General features: G+C 39.7%; 2 protein-coding genes across 2 annotated transcripts; both read left to right on the forward strand.

Annotated features, from left to right (window-relative positions):
* The first annotated feature begins 541 nt into the window (after nucleotides 1-541).
* LOC121378077 lies at nucleotides 542-4,809 on the forward strand. The gene is made up of 4 exons (XM_041506179.1): nucleotides 542-796; nucleotides 1,362-1,504; nucleotides 3,873-3,933; nucleotides 4,694-4,809. The coding sequence occupies exons 1-3, from the start codon at nucleotides 554-556 to the stop codon at nucleotides 3,895-3,897; spliced, it is 411 nt and encodes a 136-aa protein (XP_041362113.1). The 5' UTR covers nucleotides 542-553; the 3' UTR covers nucleotides 3,898-3,933; nucleotides 4,694-4,809.
* Nucleotides 4,810-7,986: 3,177 nt separating this feature from the next.
* On the forward strand, nucleotides 7,987-18,606 carry LOC121388433 (hillarin-like). Its single transcript, XM_041519750.1, has 8 exons — nucleotides 7,987-8,052; nucleotides 9,771-9,884; nucleotides 11,976-12,208; nucleotides 13,412-14,549; nucleotides 15,140-15,308; nucleotides 16,106-16,388; nucleotides 17,644-17,827; nucleotides 18,556-18,606. The coding sequence occupies exons 1-8, from the start codon at nucleotides 7,987-7,989 to the stop codon at nucleotides 18,604-18,606; spliced, it is 2,238 nt and encodes a 745-aa protein (XP_041375684.1).
* The last annotated feature ends 1,918 nt before the right edge of the window (nucleotides 18,607-20,524 follow it).

A 20,524-nucleotide genomic window follows, 5' to 3' on the forward strand; every position in this document is an offset into this window, starting at 1 on the left:
ATTTTTCTTGTCCGTAAGATCGTTAATGTAATGAATAGTTCGTGTTTGAAGTCTGTGTATATGTTTTTAATTTTTCAGCATTCAATTTAAATTAAAATTTGTCTATAAGCATAAATTCGTTTTATTAATTTTATAAACTTGCTCAAACCTATACAATTAGTTTGGGTGTTGTAGATTGATCGGATTAAGTTGTAAAATTTTACATTGTAGTTTCGGTTAAATGCCGCCGATATTCGGTTGTTAGAGGTTAACGGGACCGTGTATTGAGTTTGCTGCTGTTGTAAACGTTGCCCGATTTACTGCGTTTTTGTGATCTTCCCATTTTATTTTTTTGCTAAAACTATTTTCTAATATACGTATTTGTTCGTATGGACCAACTTGCTGGAAACCTATCGAGCTATTGGAAATGCTGCGTATACAAACCGACACCGTAAAAAGTGCATTTCATGTGTAAATGTCGTGATTAAAAATGCTTTGGTAGAAAATGCGTTACGATAGATGTAAATTCGGGAACAGTCGCTCAAATGTACGACCAATGGATTGGAAAAATATTATGGTATTCAGTCTTGCACATTTCAGAATGAAGACTAGCTATTTCTTGGTGGTTCTGGTGGCATTGACCTTGGTTCCCGAGGACGTGGACGGCTGGTTCTTCCGGTCCGTGCGAAGAATTCGCATCAGCCCGTACCACACGCTCGGCTGTATGGCGGCCTGTAAGTGGGCGAGGAGCTGGGCGTGTAAGGCCTGTAAGAGGAAGAGGGGGCTCGACCAACATACAGCTGAACTGGATGACGAGGTGAGACGTAGTGCCGATTTACGAATACTTTTTTTTTATTAAACGGGTTTAAGCATTGCAGTTACACACGTTGGTCAAAGTCGGGCTTGGTAAAATCGGCTCAAATTGTGGACTTCCAGACTCCATGAACATTGTTTTTTTGGGGTGTGGTTTTTTTTTTGGTATTTCAGTTGGATTTGTTGTAAGTGTTTGAAATTACAAAAGCACTATATGTAATCTGTTCAGAAATAACTTGTGATATAAATATAAATAATATTGGTGGAAAGGTCTAGTGTGATGGACTAGGTAACTTTTTGACTGCATTTGAGTTACTCTTTTGTTATGTTCGTGATGTATTAAATTACCTCATAAATATACCTTTATAAATAAGCATCTACAAATAACAACTGTACCGATAAATTTTTATTGCAATTTTACCATGAACCCACCCTGAACTGACATTGAATGTAGAATACCTGAAAAGTCTACTTTAGTACTACACCGTCATGCGTATGGAACTATGCAGCTAAAACCGCCGATGGTCATTGGATTCAATGGGCTAAGTTTTAAAAAATATATATTTTAGGCCTTGGACGTTCCTAAAGTTCTGCAAACCCTTGACGTTAACGGAGATGGGTTTCGTCGAGCTCGGCGAGATCGCTCAGGTGACCGGTCTGAAAGTGTGAAACCCTGTTCTCGTGACGAGATTCCACAAGGCAGATCTCAACGGTGAGTAGATCTTTTAAGACTGTAGGTTGGGTAACAGTGAATGCAACAAGTGAATGCAATTGGAGGGTGGGGGCATGTTTTTTCAAAAGCCTAGGACAGCTAAACAATAGTCGAGACGTTTTGGGATCGATCCCAGTCGGTGGTCTCATTTAGTTCCAACCAGTGCAGCACGACTAACAAAAGGCCGTGGTATGTGTTATCCTGTCTGTGGGATGATGCATATAGAACCCTTACTGCTAATCGAAAAAGTAGCCCATGAAGTGGCGACAGCGGGCTTACTCTCGCTCTGTGTGGTCCTTAACCATGTGTCTCGCGCCATATAACCGTAAATAAAATGGTGGGTGCGTCGTTAAGAAAATGTCCTTCCTTCAAATAGCCGATTAATGTATTCCAGTGGTGTCGTTAACAATTAGTCTGACGTAAATTGTATTCCCACATAAAAAATATGGTCTTCAATTTTAATGGTCTGTTCCGCTGCCTTTCCCCGTTACAACCGGTTCCCCACGACTTTATATCAAAGGCCGCGATGAGTACCCTCTGAAAAGTATAAAATCAATTGCAGTTATGGGAGCCATCTTGTTTTGCGTCTAGACTTAAGTATAGAAATAACAACTGGACACGGTAACCATAGTTTTAAAAAAAAATGCTTGAAGTCTTGAAATATTACAACGCGTGAGCCATAACGTTAACGTAAATATACTCTTCAAAAAAAGAAACGCAAAAGGGTACAAATGGGTTATAACTCCGATTTTATGTTTCCTACCGGTTCATGCTTTGTGAATATAAGGTCATTGCATGTCCCAAACACATTCCCACGGTTACATTCGATAAAACGCAGCTACTGTACAATAAAGTTCCAAAATGTGAATATTCGTATAAACGCAGCCACGTGCAAACCATGTCACCACTGCACGTGCGTTGTCTGCACGTGCAACATGAACACCGACAGTATAAAAGTGCAGGGTGTTCGCTTGCCTGGCCTCTGTATCTGGCCGACAGTTGACAATCCAGGACATGCCACGTCTCGGTGAACCGCAGAGAAACAATGCCATCGGCCGACTAGACGCAGGCGACTCCAGAACGGCCGTTGCCAGGGCATTCCATGTGTCCCCAAGCACCATCTCCAGACTGTGGGACCGTTACCAGCAACATGGATCAACACGTGACCTCCCTAGATCCGGTCGACCACGGGTCACTACCCCCGGGCAGGACCGCTACATCCGGGTACGCCACCTTCGGGAACGATTGACTACTGCCACCTCCACAGCCGCAGCAATACCAGGTTTGCGCAGGATATCCGACCAGACCGTACGTACGGAACCGCCTACGTGAGGTAGGAATTCGTGCCAGACGTCCAGTTCGAGGTGTCATCTTAACACCACAACACCGTCGACTCCGACTGCAGTGGTGCCAGATTCATCAACAATGGCCTCAACTGCGATGGAGACAGGTGTGGCTCAGTGACGAGTCCCGATTTCTGCTCCGACGTCATGATGGAAGATGTCGCGTGTATAGGCGTCGTGGTGAACGTTATGCGGCAAACTGCGTGCAGGAAGTGGACAGATTCGGCGGGGGTAGTGTCATGGTGTGGGCAGCCATCTCACACACTGGCAGAACTGACCTGGTCCACGTGCAGGGCAACCTGAATGCACAGGGCTACATTGACCAGATCCTCCGGCCACACATCGTTCCAGTTATGGCCAACGCCAACGCAGTGTTCCAACATGACAACGCCAGGCCTCACACAGCACGTCTCACAACGGCTTTCCTACAGAACAACATTAATGTCCTTCCTTGGCCATCGATATCACCGGATTTGAACCCAATTGAGCATCTATGGGACGAGTTGGACCGACGCCTCCGACAGCGACAACCACAGCCCCAGACCTTGCCCGAGCTGGCAGCAGCCTTGCAGGCCGAGTGGGCCACCATCCCCCGGGACGTCATCCGTACTCTGGTTGCTTCAATGGGCAGGCGGTGCCAGGCAGTTGTCAACACACGCGGAGGCCACACCCGGTACTGACTCCAGATGACCTTGACCTTGGTGGTGTGTCCTATCACTTACTCACAATGGACTAGAGTGAATTGTGAACAATCCTGCAACATTTGGTAATTATCGGACTCGCCATTCAATAATTAAATCAATTCTCCAAATGTTACGACAATGTGGTTTTGCGTTTCTTCTTTTGAAGAGTATATGATGGCCGAACCTTAGTACAAATGGAACTTGGGCAATCATGTACTTTTTCTACCTGCATTTTTAACATCTTTCAGTTAATTGCTTGAGCGAACACTAACTGCGAACACAACTGCAATATGTGAACTGATCAATGGTATAAATGGTGCATAGCATTTTTTCCTCCCACAGGCGATGGCAAACTGGATGTTCATGAATTGGAAGCTTTTCAACTTTGAGAACAAAAAGGAATGTAAGTAACTTTAATCGTGTCTAACGTTACATAACGGGTTTATGCATTTTAACGAGCTGCACACTGTTTTAGAAAGTTCGCTGGAAAATTCTGTTCATGTTACTGGAAATAGACGTGCTTGACCATTCAGTGATGGCACGAGTCTATACAAAGGGGCGAAATTTAGGTCAGTAGGTTGAGTGATTGCTTGCGTCGCAAGATGAACTACATCGGTGTTTCTATTCAATTGATTTGCCTTGTTCTCGTTCCAACCAGTGCACAACTGTTATGTGCTTTCCTGTGTGGAGAAAGTGGATATACAGTTAACTGCATTAGGGAAAATGTAGCTGGTTACCAAATGTTTGACAATCGAATGGCAGATTAATGTGCTCAGTTAATGTTAAACTTTACAATTCAATCACTTGGTGCATCTCAGCTTAGTTTCGCATTTTTCTCCTATGCCACAAACTAGTAAATGACAAATAATTATTGCTATTAATTCTCGTTAACATTGTCATAGTTGTAAACTTTGTTCATAAGCATGACATTTTAGTTTATAAAAGTTTGGTTGTGATGTTTATCATGAATCTATGCAGTTTAAGATGAAATTACATTTGGATTAAGAAAATTAGTTCATGAATGTGTGTCATTTAAAAGTACTTTTATAGAATATTAAATATTTTCCATTGTGTATTAAACAATATTTTGTTCCACTTTTGAACACTTTTGGTTAGCATTATGCATTATGCATTGTACATATGTGTATTTGGTTTCTTTTCAGTTCTGGAAGCCATTAAGGAGGATGGTGCAGATGACGTCACGTTTTAGCTAATCATACGTGATTTTTCATAAAGATTGAGAAATATGGTTGAGGGATTAAATAAAATGTGAAAACAGCCTTGTTCTTTGTGTAATTTAAACACGTAATTGGGGCAGTTTGACACAATAGTGTTTAGGAATTACTTCATTACTTCCTTGCATCATTTTAACTATTTTCGTGCTTAAAAAGACACGGACATTGGAGGGACCACACGGCCAGTCCTGTTATGGGACAATATCAACGAGGGGAAGATGTAGGCACATACCTTTTTTCGTGGCATCTCGTGTAATTTAAATACAGCATTGGTAATTGGTCTGGGAGATATTTGAAAGACTGGATACCTAAATTTTCCACCATTTCTAATCGGGTCATGCCATCCTGGGCACGAAGGAAAGTGAGGGTGGGCACAGGCCTTGCCCGTCTAGGTGGTCTTAAGTGACGTCAATGATGTGGCCTTGCATTTCTACATGTACACAATCCCAACTCTGGGTTCGATTTTGCCAATCGTTGAAGCCGGTGCACCACGACTGGTATATCAAAAGCCGTGGTATATGCCATCCTGTGAGGGATGCTGAATATAGACCCCTTGCTACTAATGGAAAATGAGTTTCCTAATGTCAAATATTTGGTAAATTTTCACATCTAGTAGACTATCATTATCAATCGATGTGCAGTGTTGTCGTAAAATTTTCTACCACCCACGAAACTGATGGTTTAACTCTAAATCGTGCATTGCCTAATTGAAAGGCTAAAAGCTGCCCACCACCAAATGGCTAGCATAATCGCATATCGCGTATTTTGACCAGTTTTTCACAAGCTGGAACGAGGACGCCCAATCGGTTAATTAGTTCCATAGATGTGGTTTGATCCTGCGTCTCGAGCACCTCGGGCGAGCGCTCAACATTCTGCTAAATCTCCACCTCAGAGCTGCTAAATCATTGGGCTGCCTTCAACCAGTAGACCGAAGCCATTGAACATAATTAAAAATAATACTGACTGAAGAATAGCTTTACACAGACGGAAAGTATTACGTAAACTAAGAACCAACAGGAATTGCGGACCGTTTGAGATCCAGTAGTTGATTTAAATAACTTGTCTAATCCATAATCCATAATCTTGTTTCTCAGTTGTTGCTGGAACTTATTTGGACAGACCTGTTAACTTTGTTCTCTTTCCAGTCTGCGTGCTTTGTGTGCGGTCCGTCTAGAAACTATCCCCACGACTGGTATATGGAAGGCCGTGGTATGTATTATCCTGTCTTGTGAGATGGTGCATATACAAAATCCCTTTCTACTAATGGAAAACTCTAGCAGGTTTCCTCGTAGACTGTGCATATCAAATACATTTTGCTGCATTAGGAAAAATGTAGCGGGTTTCCTCTGATGACTGTCTGAATTACAAAAGTTTGACATTCAATATCCGATTATTTATTAATCGATCAATGTGCTCTTGTGGTGTCGTTAAACAAAAACAAACTTTAAGTCGCCCACATAGTAACAAGCGGTGCCAAGTAGGCAACGATCAGAAATCGGTTGCGTGTCGCGACAACATCAAACCTGGTGATCTGAGTTTGTCGTTAAGTGAGCCAATTGACAAGCCATTAGATTGACCGAGAGACGATAAGGGTCATCGGATACCACGTTTTCGTATCGGCCCTGTTTTCGATAGGATAGTTACATGCAAAACATGTCTCATTGTAACTCGAGGTTGACGTTGAATGGTATGTACCCTGCTATTAGTGTAGGGCAGGACTCGGTGGAAGACCGCTGGCATGAAGTGCCACGGTTCCTTTGATCGATCACCTTCAGTTGATTCAGGTGGTGGGTGTTTTTGTTTTTTTCTCCAGCGATAGCCAATGTCTCATGACGGGTACACCAAAAAGCCTTGGTATGTACTGTCATGTGTAGGATGGCAAAGTGCATATATAAAAAAAAGAGGAAAGAACACCAAAAAAAACCCCCAGACCGGTCGAGGTATATTAACATAAACATAGTTTCCGGCTTATTAATATTATATTTCATAAGTAACTTCCCTTTATTATGAATACTTCTGAACCAAAGCGTTAAATTCGGCATACCAGGGCTAGATAGGTGGTGCTCTGTTTTTTTTCTTCAGAAAAGTGACTTTACATTAACAGAATCCCTCCATTACAGTCCTCCCCAATTCAATTATCAAATTATTCTTCAGATCGTGGTTAGGCCATCGGTCTACAGGCTGGTAGGTACTGGGTTCGGATCCCAGTCGAAGCATGGGATTTTTAATCCAGATACCGACTCCAAACCCTGAATGAGTGCTCCGCAAGGTTCAATGGGTAGGTGTAAACCACTTGCACCGACCAGTGATCCATAACTGGTTCAACAAAGGCCATAGTTTGTGCTATCCTGCCTGTGGGAAGCACAAATAAAAGATTCCTTGCTGCCTATCGTAAAAGAGTAGCCTATGTGGCGACAGCGGGTTTCCTGTAAAAAAACAAAACAGTGTCAGAATGACCATATGTTTGACGTCCAATAGCCGATGTTAAGATAAAAAGAAATCAATGTGCTCTAGTGGCGTCGTTAAATAAAACAAACTTTACTTTAAAGGTTGTTTTGCTTAACCACACAACTAGATCACACTGATTCATAAATCATTGGTTATTGGATGTGAAACATTTAATAATTCTGACATATAAAAACCGCTACATTTTTCGATTAGCAGCAAGTGATCTTTTATATGCACCTTACCACAGAGAGGACAGCACATACGACGGCCCAAATATACCAACACCTTTAATCAACATAATAAAATTTAACGCTTTTATAAAAGCAAATTAATACTTAACGCGTGTTAAGTCGAATTTTGAGACGGGGAAACCCAAACTTAGATATATAATATTAATATGTAGGTATTATTGTGAGAGGGTGAAAGAGAAAACTCTACTATCCTGAAAATACATTAAAAAGTAATGCTGGTCCTGTGAATGCTATCATGTGGTGTGTTATCGAGACTAACTAAACATGCAAACGTATAATTGCCTTTACAGAAATAATGTTAGCACGCACCGTATGCCAATATTATTAGAACTGTGAACATTCGAGTCTGTTTAGTTTGTGAGTTGCTTTGATCGTCATTTGTGGATATTAGCCAGACAGTTTGCATTTATGGAATTACTACGGTGGTAAAAGGTTAAAACATTGTAACAGATCAGTCATGCAACACAAATAAGGCTGTGGAATTGATAGGTTTATATTGATGGTGGATTTTAAGTCGCACAAATGGGTTCTGGATTCAGTAAAAAATCATCGTCTGTTACTGACGATTTGGAATCGGGAATAGACATGGTAAGTATTTTAAAAATTAGACTTTTTAATTTAATAAATAATATCCTTAAAAATGCATGTTCCTCTTTTAAGACAAGGGTATTTTTGGATAAATTAAGTTGTTTTCTTAAAAAATCTATAAATTATATATATATATATATATATATATATATATATATATATATATATATATATATATATACTTAGCCAAAACAGTTGAGCAATTTGGTAAATGTGCTTAAATAAAATAAAACTCGTGACTTACAAAATGAAATCAGACACTGAATTTAATTGAGGCATGTGAAAATTGTCAGTAACGTGTCTGAGCACATTGGACATTGCATGTTGACAGCGGTACAACGTTGGCTCATGCTTCTGATGAGACGGTGGATCTCTGGAATAGTGATAGAGATCCATTCACGAGTTAAAGCATGTTTAAGGTTGTGTACGTTGTGAATATGCGCGTGGTTGTCTCGCACCATATGACCCAACAAATCCCATACCTGCACAATAGGCGATGTTACAAGCCAGTTTAGTGCCTTAATATTGTTTGCCTGAAGAAGGAAGGAAATGTTTTATTTAACGACGCACTCAACACATTTTATTTACGGTTATGTGGCGTCGGACATATGGTGAAGGACCACACAAATATTGAGGGATGAAACCCGCTGTTGCCACTTCATGGGCTAATATTTTCGTTAGCATCAAGGGATCTTTTATATGCACCATCCCATAGACAGGATAGCACATACCACGGCCTTTGATGTACCAGTCGTGGTGCACTGGCTGGAGAGAGAAATTCGTCTGAAGAAGTCCAGTCGTTAGTTTGGCTCAATGATTGCGTAGATTGTTCTGTTGAAACAAAACGCCTTGGATGCTGCTGCATGGACGGAATGACAACTGGTGTGATGAATTCGTCACTGTAATGCTGAGCATTACATTCCCATGAATTATGTAAATAAGGTTTATGTCATGAATTCCTGCCCACACGATGACTCTGCCACACCACCACATCAGTCATGTTCAGCGCATGAGGCGACGTTATACCACTGTCAATGCCCAAGGTGCTCAGCAACGTTACTGACAATTTGTACAAATATGTACAAATATGTACATATACATACATGTGTGTGTGTGTGTGCGTGCGTGCGTGCGTGCGTGCATGCGTGCGTGTGTGTGTGTGTGTGTACGTGCGTATATATAATTCAACATACCACAGTATTATTGACTAATATATTACTTAGATGTATGTCATATTGGGCATAACCAGAGGTAAAGTATATTATAGTGCTACTTGGGTACACGTTTTGTATTGTACAGCATTATATAATTTTATATATTTTTTCCAATAATTTCTTTCTTTCATTATTTGCTGATAGGTTATCAATTACTTAATATTACCAGAAGTTAGAAGTTGAAAGAGTTTTAAAACGCTTGGACGTCTTTGGTAATAATGTTTTATAAATTTGGTTAATAATTTATTGAATTTAGGACATTGGAGAATAAAGTGATACTCATCTTCTATTTAATTTGTATTACAAAGCATTCACATTGAGATTTGAGCTGTTCAAAACAAAACAAACCAAAATCAAATGATTTAATCCTAACGCTGAAATCTCATACGAATAATGCGGTATTGTTTGCATTAATATATAGCACAATAATAATTGGAATGATACCATTACAAAAAACAAAATTCACAAAAAACACACCGACAAATATTTGTGTTTTCGTGATAGCTTCAGATTCCATGGATCGAAGATGGTTACCCACCCCCAGTACCACCCAGCACTGCCAGGAAGAATATTTTTCTAGCGGAAGATTTTGCAGAAATTGACAGAAGAGCACGCAATGTATGTCATCCTATACCTTTTTACTTTCTTGGAATAGTTTACAGTACACAGTAGTGACAGAATATCGTGATCCATAGCAGATGAATTCCAATCAGATACACCTATACTTTATATTTACTTCATAAACATAACTGACCCTCCTTTGTTATTTATCAAGCTCATAGTGGTAACATAAATGTTGTACAGTTGTACATTTGCCATTAAAAGTGAAGGAATACCTATATTTATTGAATGCCCATTAAAGAGACATTTGCCAATGAAAGTGGTGAAGGAATATCTATATTTATTACAAGCCCATTAAAAAAACATCTGCCATTAAAAGTGAAGGAATACCTATATGTATTAGATGCCCATTAAAAAGACATTTGCCATTAAAAGTGAAGGAATACCTATATTTATTACATGCCCATTAAAGAGATATTTGACAATGACAGTGAAAGAATACCAAAATTTGTTACATGCCCATTAAAGAGACATTTGCTATTGAAAATGAAGGAATAGCACTATTTATTACATCCCATTAAAGAGACATTTGCCAGTGAAAGTTAAGGAATACCTATATTTATTGCATACCTATTAAAGTCACAGACCCTAGTTTTTAAACACTACGACATATTTTGACTATTAAAGTCAATTTTAATAATTTAAATTAGAAATATGTTTCCGGATTCAACGCTATTATTTATAACACAAGATTACAGGGAATGATGTGTAAACAATGTTTCGAGTTAGTTGTATTACATTCTTTTTTCCAATTATCTGAAAGACAATTCCATCTTATAATACCGGTATGTTAAAATACGAAAACCACGTTTATGTTGGCGGTTTTTAATTTCTATATCCCACTCAGATATTTTCTTCTAATTTTTTCTTCTTCTTCTTTTAACTCGTGTAGTTTCTGCCGAAAACACCCTATCTGTATCGCCTGTATTTATGGAAAGAAAGACACTCGTGGGAATACAAAAACACAATGATTTATATGTACCAGGGCCGGATTTGGACATTGGGTGGGCCGGGGCAGGGGCCCGGGGCACTTCGGGTTCGGGGGCCCTCAACATAGAAATTAAATTACATGAAAAATAAAAAAATGAACTGGGATCGGGATTGGGAACTCTATTAACGTGCCCATATCCTTAAAGGTTCAGTCACGCCAACCTCGCATCCAGTTTCTGACATCGCCAGTGGCTGGTTCCAGGGCCGGAGGAAGAAAAAATGAACTAATTTTATAATTATTACTTTTTTTTTTATAAAGGAACCCCTTTGTCGGGGGGGGGGGGGGGGGGGGGGGGGGGGTGTGTCTCTGGCAGAGGGCCCGTGGGCAAATGCCCCCTTATAAATCCGGCATTGATATGTACGTTTCTTGAGCACTGTCTCGTGCATATAACACGCTGTTTAGGACCAATCTAATTAAAATTAGCTCCACTATTACATGTGGATCTAAAGACAGTCAGTTGGAGCTCATGTCCACCAATCAAAACCTTACTTGCAGAATCCTGCCAGTGATTTAAAACTAACAACACTGCGAAGACCCCAATGTCCAGGTAACATTTCGTCTGTAAATAATAATTTAAATATTGACCAATCACACTTCGCCTTTTATAACGTTATTTGGGAGCATACAAATTCTAAAAATATCGGGCGAGTCTATTTTAGTGGCCGCAGTACAGCGAACCATACCAATACGTACGGGGTGGGTTATCAGTCTTCAATTTTACATTACAAATTATTTATTTTATAAAATAAAACATGTTTTAAGGCATTCGTAATTCACACGAAACATGTCGTATACCCTCAGGATAATTCGGAATGTTTTCAAATTATTTTTAAATCACTGGCAGGATTCTGCAAGTAAGGTTTTGACTGGTGGACATGAGCTCCAACTGGCTGTCTTTAGATCCACATGTAATAGTGGAGCTAATTTTAATTAGATTGGTTTAGGACATGTTTATTATCATTGGTGTTGTTTATTTACTTCAAGTATTGGTACGCCTATGGAAACTATAAATAAATAATAAATAATTCCACAGCTTCCTTTGCAATTTGAGAAACATGATTTATTAATTGTGTTTTGATTACTTTCTCAATTTGCAGACGAAAATCGACAACACAACGAGATACGACATTCTGCTGTACATGCTTGTGGAGCATTGTACTAACGACCTTCAAAAAGTACGAGCCATCTTCACGTGGCTTGGGGCTCAACAAAACCTCATTCAAAATGGCAACTTCCGGAAGGTCAAGAAACTGAATGGACCAATGGGCTACATGAAGCTGCTACACGAGAGCAAGGGAACCTACTCTGCATTCTTCGCCCACCTATGCAGGTAATTAGACAATACAAAAAGATAAAGTTTGTTTTGTTTAACGACACCACTAGAACACATTGATTTATTAATCATCGGTTATTGGATGTCAAATCTTTGGTAATTAGACAATACAAAAAGATCAAGTTTGTTTTGTTTAACGACACCACTAGAACACATTGATTTATTAATCATCGGCTGTTGGTTGTCAAATCTTTGGTAATTTTGACATATAGTCTTAGATTGGAAACCCACTACATTTTTTTCATTAGTAGCAAGGGATATTTTATATGCACCCTTTATAGACAGGATAGCACATACCACGGCATTTGAGATATCAGTTGTGGTGCACTGGCTGGAACGAGTAGACAACGTAACTAAATTGTATCCTTTACTGACGATAACTTTGTGTGACTGTCGGTGGTTTTCCGCGTACCAAACAATACAATGTCTCATGATGGCTAAATCAAACGTTGTGGTATATGCTGCCCTGTGGGAAAGATACCTTGCCGCAACTAACTGTCGAAAGTGTCTGCATAACCATGTGTTAGACATCAGGTAGACATAATTTTAAATGCGCTAAGGTATAGACAAACCAACATACACAATATGTATATTCCTTGTCTGTCATTATTTATTCTGGTTGGACATTGTTGGGTAGTCTTTGTAATGTTGACATGCGAGGTTTCCATTGAACAGCTTGAACAATTGACGAACTTTTCTAGTTAGGAAAATTATCTGTGGATTTTAACTGACTACACGAAATAAGGAACAGTATATGCATAATGACCAATGTGACCTTGTTCGTTATGGCAACTCGTTTCGGGGAAATCTCCACTTAACGTTTCCAAAGAATAGCGACGATGTCAATGCCAAGGCATTTAGTGTAATTCTTTGTAGTCAAGTGGGAATTCCCTAATTATTTCCAAAAAGGCTAAGACTCCCTGTGTGATAATAGACAGGCTGAAATTCCCTCTGTGATATTTAAGTATATATAGACAGGCGGGGCTTTTCTGCCTGATAATCTAGTTATTTTTGGCCCGGCAGGGATTCCCTGCGTGTTAAACTAGTTATTTTTAGACAAGCGGGGGTTGTCAGGCGGGGATTCCCTCACCAATAATCTAATTATTTTTAGACAAGCGGGGATTCCCTCCGCGATAATCTAGTTATTTTTAGACAGGCCGGGATTTCCCTGGTTAATAATCTAATTATTAATATTTCTAGACAGGCGGGGATCCCCTGTGTGATAATCTTTGGAGTTTCCAAGAGCTTCGACTACAACGTTGGCGATATGGACATACTCCACCTTCGCAACTGCTGGAACGCGGTGTACGTGGAGCGGGGATGGCGACTCATCCACCCACTGTGGTCTTGCCGCAAGGTCAAGGACTACAAGCAGAGTCACTGGAAGGTACACGGCTCAGCGAGTCAACCGGACGACGGCAGCGAGGGACGAACTCTCAACATCGGCGATGATTTCTTCTTTCTCGTCGATCCTAAGATCTTCATCTACATGTGTCGACCGGTCGTCGACATGACTGCGTGGCAGTTGTTACCGGATACGTGGTCGCTGGAGAAATTCATCCACGCGCCTGTGTACCGGAAGTCCTACTTCTTGTTCGACCTCACTCTGGAATCAACGGACAGTTGTATTTTAGTCGCAGAGCGTGGCGATGTGGAGGTGGTGTTTGCTGTCAATGAAAATCACGATTTCGTTTTTACTCAAGAATTGTTTTTCGACAACAGAACTTCCTTCGCCGACATTCCCAAAGGCACTGCTTTGGAAAAATACTGCTTCATCAGCAAGAAAAACAACAAAGTCTCGTTCCACGTGAGATGTCCTGTTTCTGGGATATACAAACTTCACATTTACGGTGGTGTGTCACGTCTGTACAATCTGTGCGATTTCCGCATAGTCTGCGAAGGAGCCTGTAAAAACGCCAAACCGTACCCACTACTGAAGGCTGTAATGTTTGGCTACACAGAAAAGTCCAAAGAGATGGGCTTAGGTTCACCTTCGGAATATGGAGGAATTATCAAACTAAAGTCAGGCCAGGGAAAGTTCCTGACGTTCGAAACGGAACCCGGAATGGACGTAGCGGCCGCTTTGTACCACCCACACAAGACACAAGAAGAAATGAAGAACTTCGTAGCGACAAAAATTCGGGAGATGTGTTTTGATGAGAAGAAGGTGTACGTGAATGTCTATGTGAATCTTCCCTCAGCCGACCAGCTAGACGAATATGCGCTGCATGTCTACACGAAAGGCCAGGGGGAGGGGGATAGGTATCGGAATGCAGTCAACTACCTGTTGGTGATGGACGGACACCCGAACGACACACCGAAGAGCCTACAGAACGAGGTAGGTAGGCTGAGTGGAAATGATGTACATCTCTGTAGAGACTTTAATTATACAATGCACCACGACTGGTATATCAAAGGCCGTGGTATGTGCTATCCTGTCTGTGGGATGATGCATATAAAAGATTCCTTGCTGCTAATGGACAAATGTAAAGAGTTTCCTATGAATATATATCAACATTACCAAATGTTTGACATCCAATAGTCGATGATGAATAAATCAATGTGCTCTAGTGGTGTCGTTAACCAAAATAAACTTTAACTTTTTAATGCTAATTATACAATTTTGTGTATATATTCCATGGCCATTTTAATGTACACAGATGCCATGTTAGCGTAAGAATACTAGTTAATTATAAGTTACAATTTTATATATTGCTTCCCACTCAATAACAGTTCATATCTTTGTCCTTTTAACATCAGAATTTAGAAAGCACGAATCATGTTCTTACACACCTAGAACAGTTTTCAAGTAAACTCACATTCCATCTCATAAATCAACTCTGCCATCTGAAGATGCCTCATATTTCACAAAGGCCTGGAATATTATATGTACAGCGTAACATGAGTGCCGTCTTCCTGTTTTCCCAGACTCGAGTGCAGCAAGCGCTGGACGACCTGGTAGTAGCTAACAGAAGATCTGTTCCGAGTGTCGGCGAACTCGACACGGCTCTCATGAACGCAGAAACACTGCAAGTTGATAATGATGACGTCATGGAAGAGGTTAAGGAAAAGATCGCACTCCTAGAGTTGAAAAGAGGTTAACACTTTATACCTTTAATGTCTCTGGCATGTCGCATAGTCAGTCCTATATTTAAGTGTATCTACTTTCAGAATGTCTTCGAATTGATGTCTCAGACGTGTGTGGTCTTCACATATCACTTAAGTAGTTTACATAATATCTGTGTACTGGGGTGTGTGTGTTTGTGGGGTATTTTTTCATTGTATATTTTAGATTTATATCTATAGTCCTTCCCATGGGAAGCGCCGTTTTCTTACTATGATATTTATACATAGAGGCTATGTCATGTTTTTTGTCAAATATGATTTATATCTCATCGCGTGAAGTTTGCAATCATATCTCACGAGTCACGCTTGCGCAAACGAGTGTGTTATGATTTCAAACTTCACGAGATGAGATATAAATCATATTTGACAAAAAACATGAAATTTTCTATTTATTATATAACTTTTGGCAATTTACCTTTATTTTTAAAATGCTAACAGCAAAATAGTTCTGGTTTTCTTACAGTGAAGATAACACCTTCTACAATGACGATAACACATTTTAGAGTTAAACTCTAAAATGTGTTATCGTGACTGAGTGACTGATAAAACTTTTATTTCATTGATATTTTAAGATATTTTCTAAATGTTATATAATAATACATGCTATTTATTTCTGAGCTAATTGTTTTCTAAATTGTAAACAATTGTTGGATAACTTGTGCCCAATCCATTTGTACCTTATATGCAATAAAATATGTTTCAATCAAAACTAAACACACATTCTTTCTTTACCGACATGTCCATTATATTTCTATTTCTATATTTTAGATTTACGACTAGCAGTTGACCACAGGAATGCCGACGTGTTGGACAAGGTGATCAGACGAGGTCGTGACCATGGCCGGGATGAGGAACTTGATGACCTCCTTGTCATCGCTACAGCAGTCCGGGAACAGCTGCTCAGACTGAGGACGTTCCTGTTGGATGTCCTGCAGATACGCCAGCCCACGATATCGGAGATCCACAACTACACACGGCCTAAACCCGTCGTCCATGACATCATGAAGGCGGTATATATCCTACTCGGCGAGGATGAGAGAAATCTCTTGGTGTGCATTTTCTTTTGACTTTCTTACATCAGTGTGATGGTGTTCTGAGCCCCGTTTCACAAAGCGCTAAGATCGCCTGAGTGAATAACTACCATATGCCCTTAAAGTGACTGACTAGTTTCCGAACACTACGAAGTGTTTCTCACTATTTAAGACGTGTTATATATATATATATATATATATATATATATATATATATATATATATATATATATATAATTTAAATTAGAATTATTACATTTTATTATACAGAATATTAATTTTCTGGTCATCCTGATTTTTCTAATACCCCAAAATGCATTTTTGATCATTCTAAAAACTCTAGCTAGCTGTAGTTATTTTTAGACTGTATTTTCTCGTTTAAACATCACAGACACTCTGTTATAAGCTTATCCAACTGTGTTGCAGGTTTGTAGATTAACTAAACGACGTTTCCATTCCCACGGGCTGAAACTAGGGTTTGCGCCTTTAAGGTGATCTTAGTGTTAATATCGCTTCGTGGAACGGGGCCCTGTTTGTGATCTTTTAAAGATATACGGCAGTAATAATCCACAATCGGAAGTGTAATAATTGTCAGAGTCTTTCTATGTATATTGTGACTCTTGCGGGTTTTAGACTAGAGCTGACATACACGATTTAGTCATTTGCTTTCCTTTATCTTCTTTTATCTTCATTTATCCCTGTTCTTCGTTTCTTTCAATTTTTTGACTGCGCTAATAGTACTAATACCATGAATACCATTACATCTTTGATGTACACACAATGAACTCATTCTTCTGAAGAGATAAGAATGTCATCCTCTTAGTGAACGAATACTATGTATGTATGTCTGTCTGCCTTCATATGTGTTTGTCTTTTGTATGCATGTCTCATTCTGGTTTTTGGAGCGGGACGTAGCCCAGTGGTAAAGTGCTCGCTCGATGCGCGGTCGGTCTGGGATCGATCCCCGTCGGTGAGCCCATTGGGCTATTTCTCGTTCCAGCCAGTGCACCACGACTGGTATATCAAAGGCCGTGGTATGTACTACCCTGTCTGTGGGATGGTGCATATAAAAGACCCCTTGCTGCTAATCGGAAGAGTAGCCCATGTAGTGGCAACAGCGGGTTTCCTCTCTCAATATCTGTGTGGTCCTTAACCATATGTCTGACGCCATATATCCGTAAATAAAAAATGTGTTGAGTGCGTCGTTAAATAATTATAAAACATTTCATCGTCTTGGTCTGTTATAATGGATTTGATCTTCATTGTTACACAGAGCTGGGAGTACATTCAGCTACTCATGCGAGAAGTTGGACCCGGCAGTCTGCTGAACCGGCTCAAACTGTTCGACGTCGTCCACGTGGACAGAGCGAGGATGGAGCAGGCCCACAGACTGCTAGACATCTACGGCGATGACGTCGTCAGGGAGGCCAGCGTCGGCACGGAGATATTTTACAAGTGGGTGAGTCGCTGAGTTTGAGAACGTGATACTGGAGAACGACATGAAAGCAAGTATTGTGTTTGTATGACAGCCCGATGGCAGGGCGGGTACGTAGCCCAGTGGGAAAGGTTTTGCTTGATGCCCGGTCGGTCTAGGATCGATCCCCGCCAGTGGGTCCATTGGGCTATCCGATTTATTGTAGGCAAAAATGCATGGTGAACTACTATAAACATTAGGACCACCAAATATGCATCAAATATATTTATATTTTAAGCAAGTGAGTATGTTAATAATAGTAAAAAAGTTAAAGGGACAGACCCTAGTTTTTAAACACTAAGACATATTTTTCATAATCAGAGCCGTTTATGATCACTGAAATCAAACATTACTTATATTTTATTGTAGATTATCCATTTCCGTACAACCGAAATGTTTCTGGTCATCCTGGTGTTTGTAATACCACAAAATGCATTTTTAATATTTAAAAAAACGCACGTGTGTCTGAGAAATAACGGTTATGGAGTTTTAGTCTATTTTTAAGGGTATTTCAACGTCACAGACTCTTGTTTCACTCTGTTGTATCCAAATTTGATAAAGGTTTGTAAATTAACGAAACTTAGTATCCATTTTTACGGGTTGAAACTAGGGTCTAGGTGAAAAATATGTCTTAGTGTTGAAAACTAGGGTCTGTCCCTTTAAAATTCTCATTAAATCCGTTTTTATATAATAGTGTGTGTTTTTGTTTACAGGCTCAGAATATCATTGTGGAGATGGTGGTTACAGATAATAACAAGGTATGACAATCCATAGTAAAATTGTAGTCCATGAGTGGATGCCGCATATTAAAGTGGCAAACACGTTGTTTCACCACAGTTTCATTTTTAATAACGTGTATCTGCGTTTTGTTGATGAAAACGTTCAGAGGGAGTGTCACGGTACATGCTCTTAATTTGTTTCGCCTGTGGCGATTTTAATTGTGTTAGAGGGCCGTGTGCAGTTTATTGCCCGTAGCCCAGATGGGCAACTTGTTACGTAATACTTCGCACGATCGGACATTCCAATACACACCCTCAGCCAGCTGCGGAGGCCATGTGGCTAGTAGTTACGTAATATCTCCGGTAGTGCTGTTTATGGCCAGGAGATTGCTCGCGGTTGGCGACAGCCAGACTGACGATCAGAGAGAAATATACCGAGGTAGAATATGAGATGATACGTGAGGTACCGCCTTGTATCCCCAGGCAAAATCCTGATTTATAATAAATAGCTAGAATTTAGAGATATCTAGGAGAACGAATTAGGACGGCCCCAGGGGATCACGAACGTAGTCCGTTAGGACTTGGTAAATATCATTTCTGCTCTGTGTATAACCTTGATGTGATTGATGTGACTTAAATATTTTAATACTGTATTATACCAATATTCTTTAGACAGTGTCTTCGGTCATCTGACGAAGTAAATCGTAGACTTTTTGTTCTAACATTATATGAGTATTTGGTAATATAAAGCTTAGCCAGTCATCCTAGAAGACCCTAGGTAAACTGTAGGTTATTGTCTTTATTGTGATAGGTACCAGTATTAATTTTGTGTTACAGATTACTGAAAGAGTAGTTAAGGGTTAATTAAAAATTAACCCGTTAGGAATAGAGCTGTAATTCCTTTATTAATTAAGTTCCCCAAGAAGCGTTCCTAAATTATCACACGTTACTGAACGAGTAGTAAGGGTTAATTAAAAATTAACCAGTTAGGAATGGTGTTGTAATTCCTTTATTAATTAACTTCTCCTGTAAGCGTTTCTCAATTATCACACGTGTGGGTGTGGTGTAACGGTGAAGTGATTCGCATATTGTGTAACTAGACACCTAGAGATTAACTAATTAAGTGATCAGTTCTGGGTTGTTATTATTGCTGTTATTAATTAACGACTACGGCTGTACATTTGTCAGCGTAGATTAATACAGATTCCAAAGTGTATTGTGTTTTTGTTGTGTTTTCTAGAGAACTAACGTGCTATAATAATATATACTTTATATAAGATCGTATCTCTGATCATACCTAGAGACGAGCCATACTAGGGTTAACAGCCTGTTACAGAGAGATCTAATAGATATACAGTTAGGAGAGATATTTTGATAATCGTGTTTTATTGAGTTACGGGAATTATAGAATCCCCGTGACAGGGAGCGAACGCATTCTCTTTGTGTTTATCTATATGACATTGGAAAGTAATATAATTTTCACTCTTTTAGGTGGTCCCAGGTATCGATGACAGTGACTCCAGAAGGCGCCAAATCAGTGAGAATTCAAACAAGGTAATTAGCCTTTATCTATATAATATACTCTTTAAAAACAGTAGGGGAACCTGAAATATTAATGTTAATATCAACTATTAGACCGAACATACGTTTTGACCACAGATATCCTAGTAAAGAACGTTCAGGTCTGTTTATCAACACACCAAAACACATTCCATAGTTTGCACATGTATCACGCAGTTGCCCCGTACACGTGCGTGGGGTGTCATTCTCGATTTTGACAATTTCCAGGAAGGTCCATTAATCACTGTGGAACATTATTTCTGTTAATCTTTTTCATTCTGTTGATTATACAGTTGTTATTGTTTTGTTTTTGGTCATTTGTATTGTTTGAATTTGCGATTTACTGATTAAAAAATGTCAACTTACAAATTTCACTTATGACCCCAATCGTCCTTCAAGATCT

This window comes from Gigantopelta aegis, chromosome 2, assembly GCF_016097555.1.
Source record: "Gigantopelta aegis isolate Gae_Host chromosome 2, Gae_host_genome, whole genome shotgun sequence".
Lineage (NCBI taxonomy): Eukaryota > Metazoa > Mollusca > Gastropoda > Neomphalida > Peltospiridae > Gigantopelta > Gigantopelta aegis.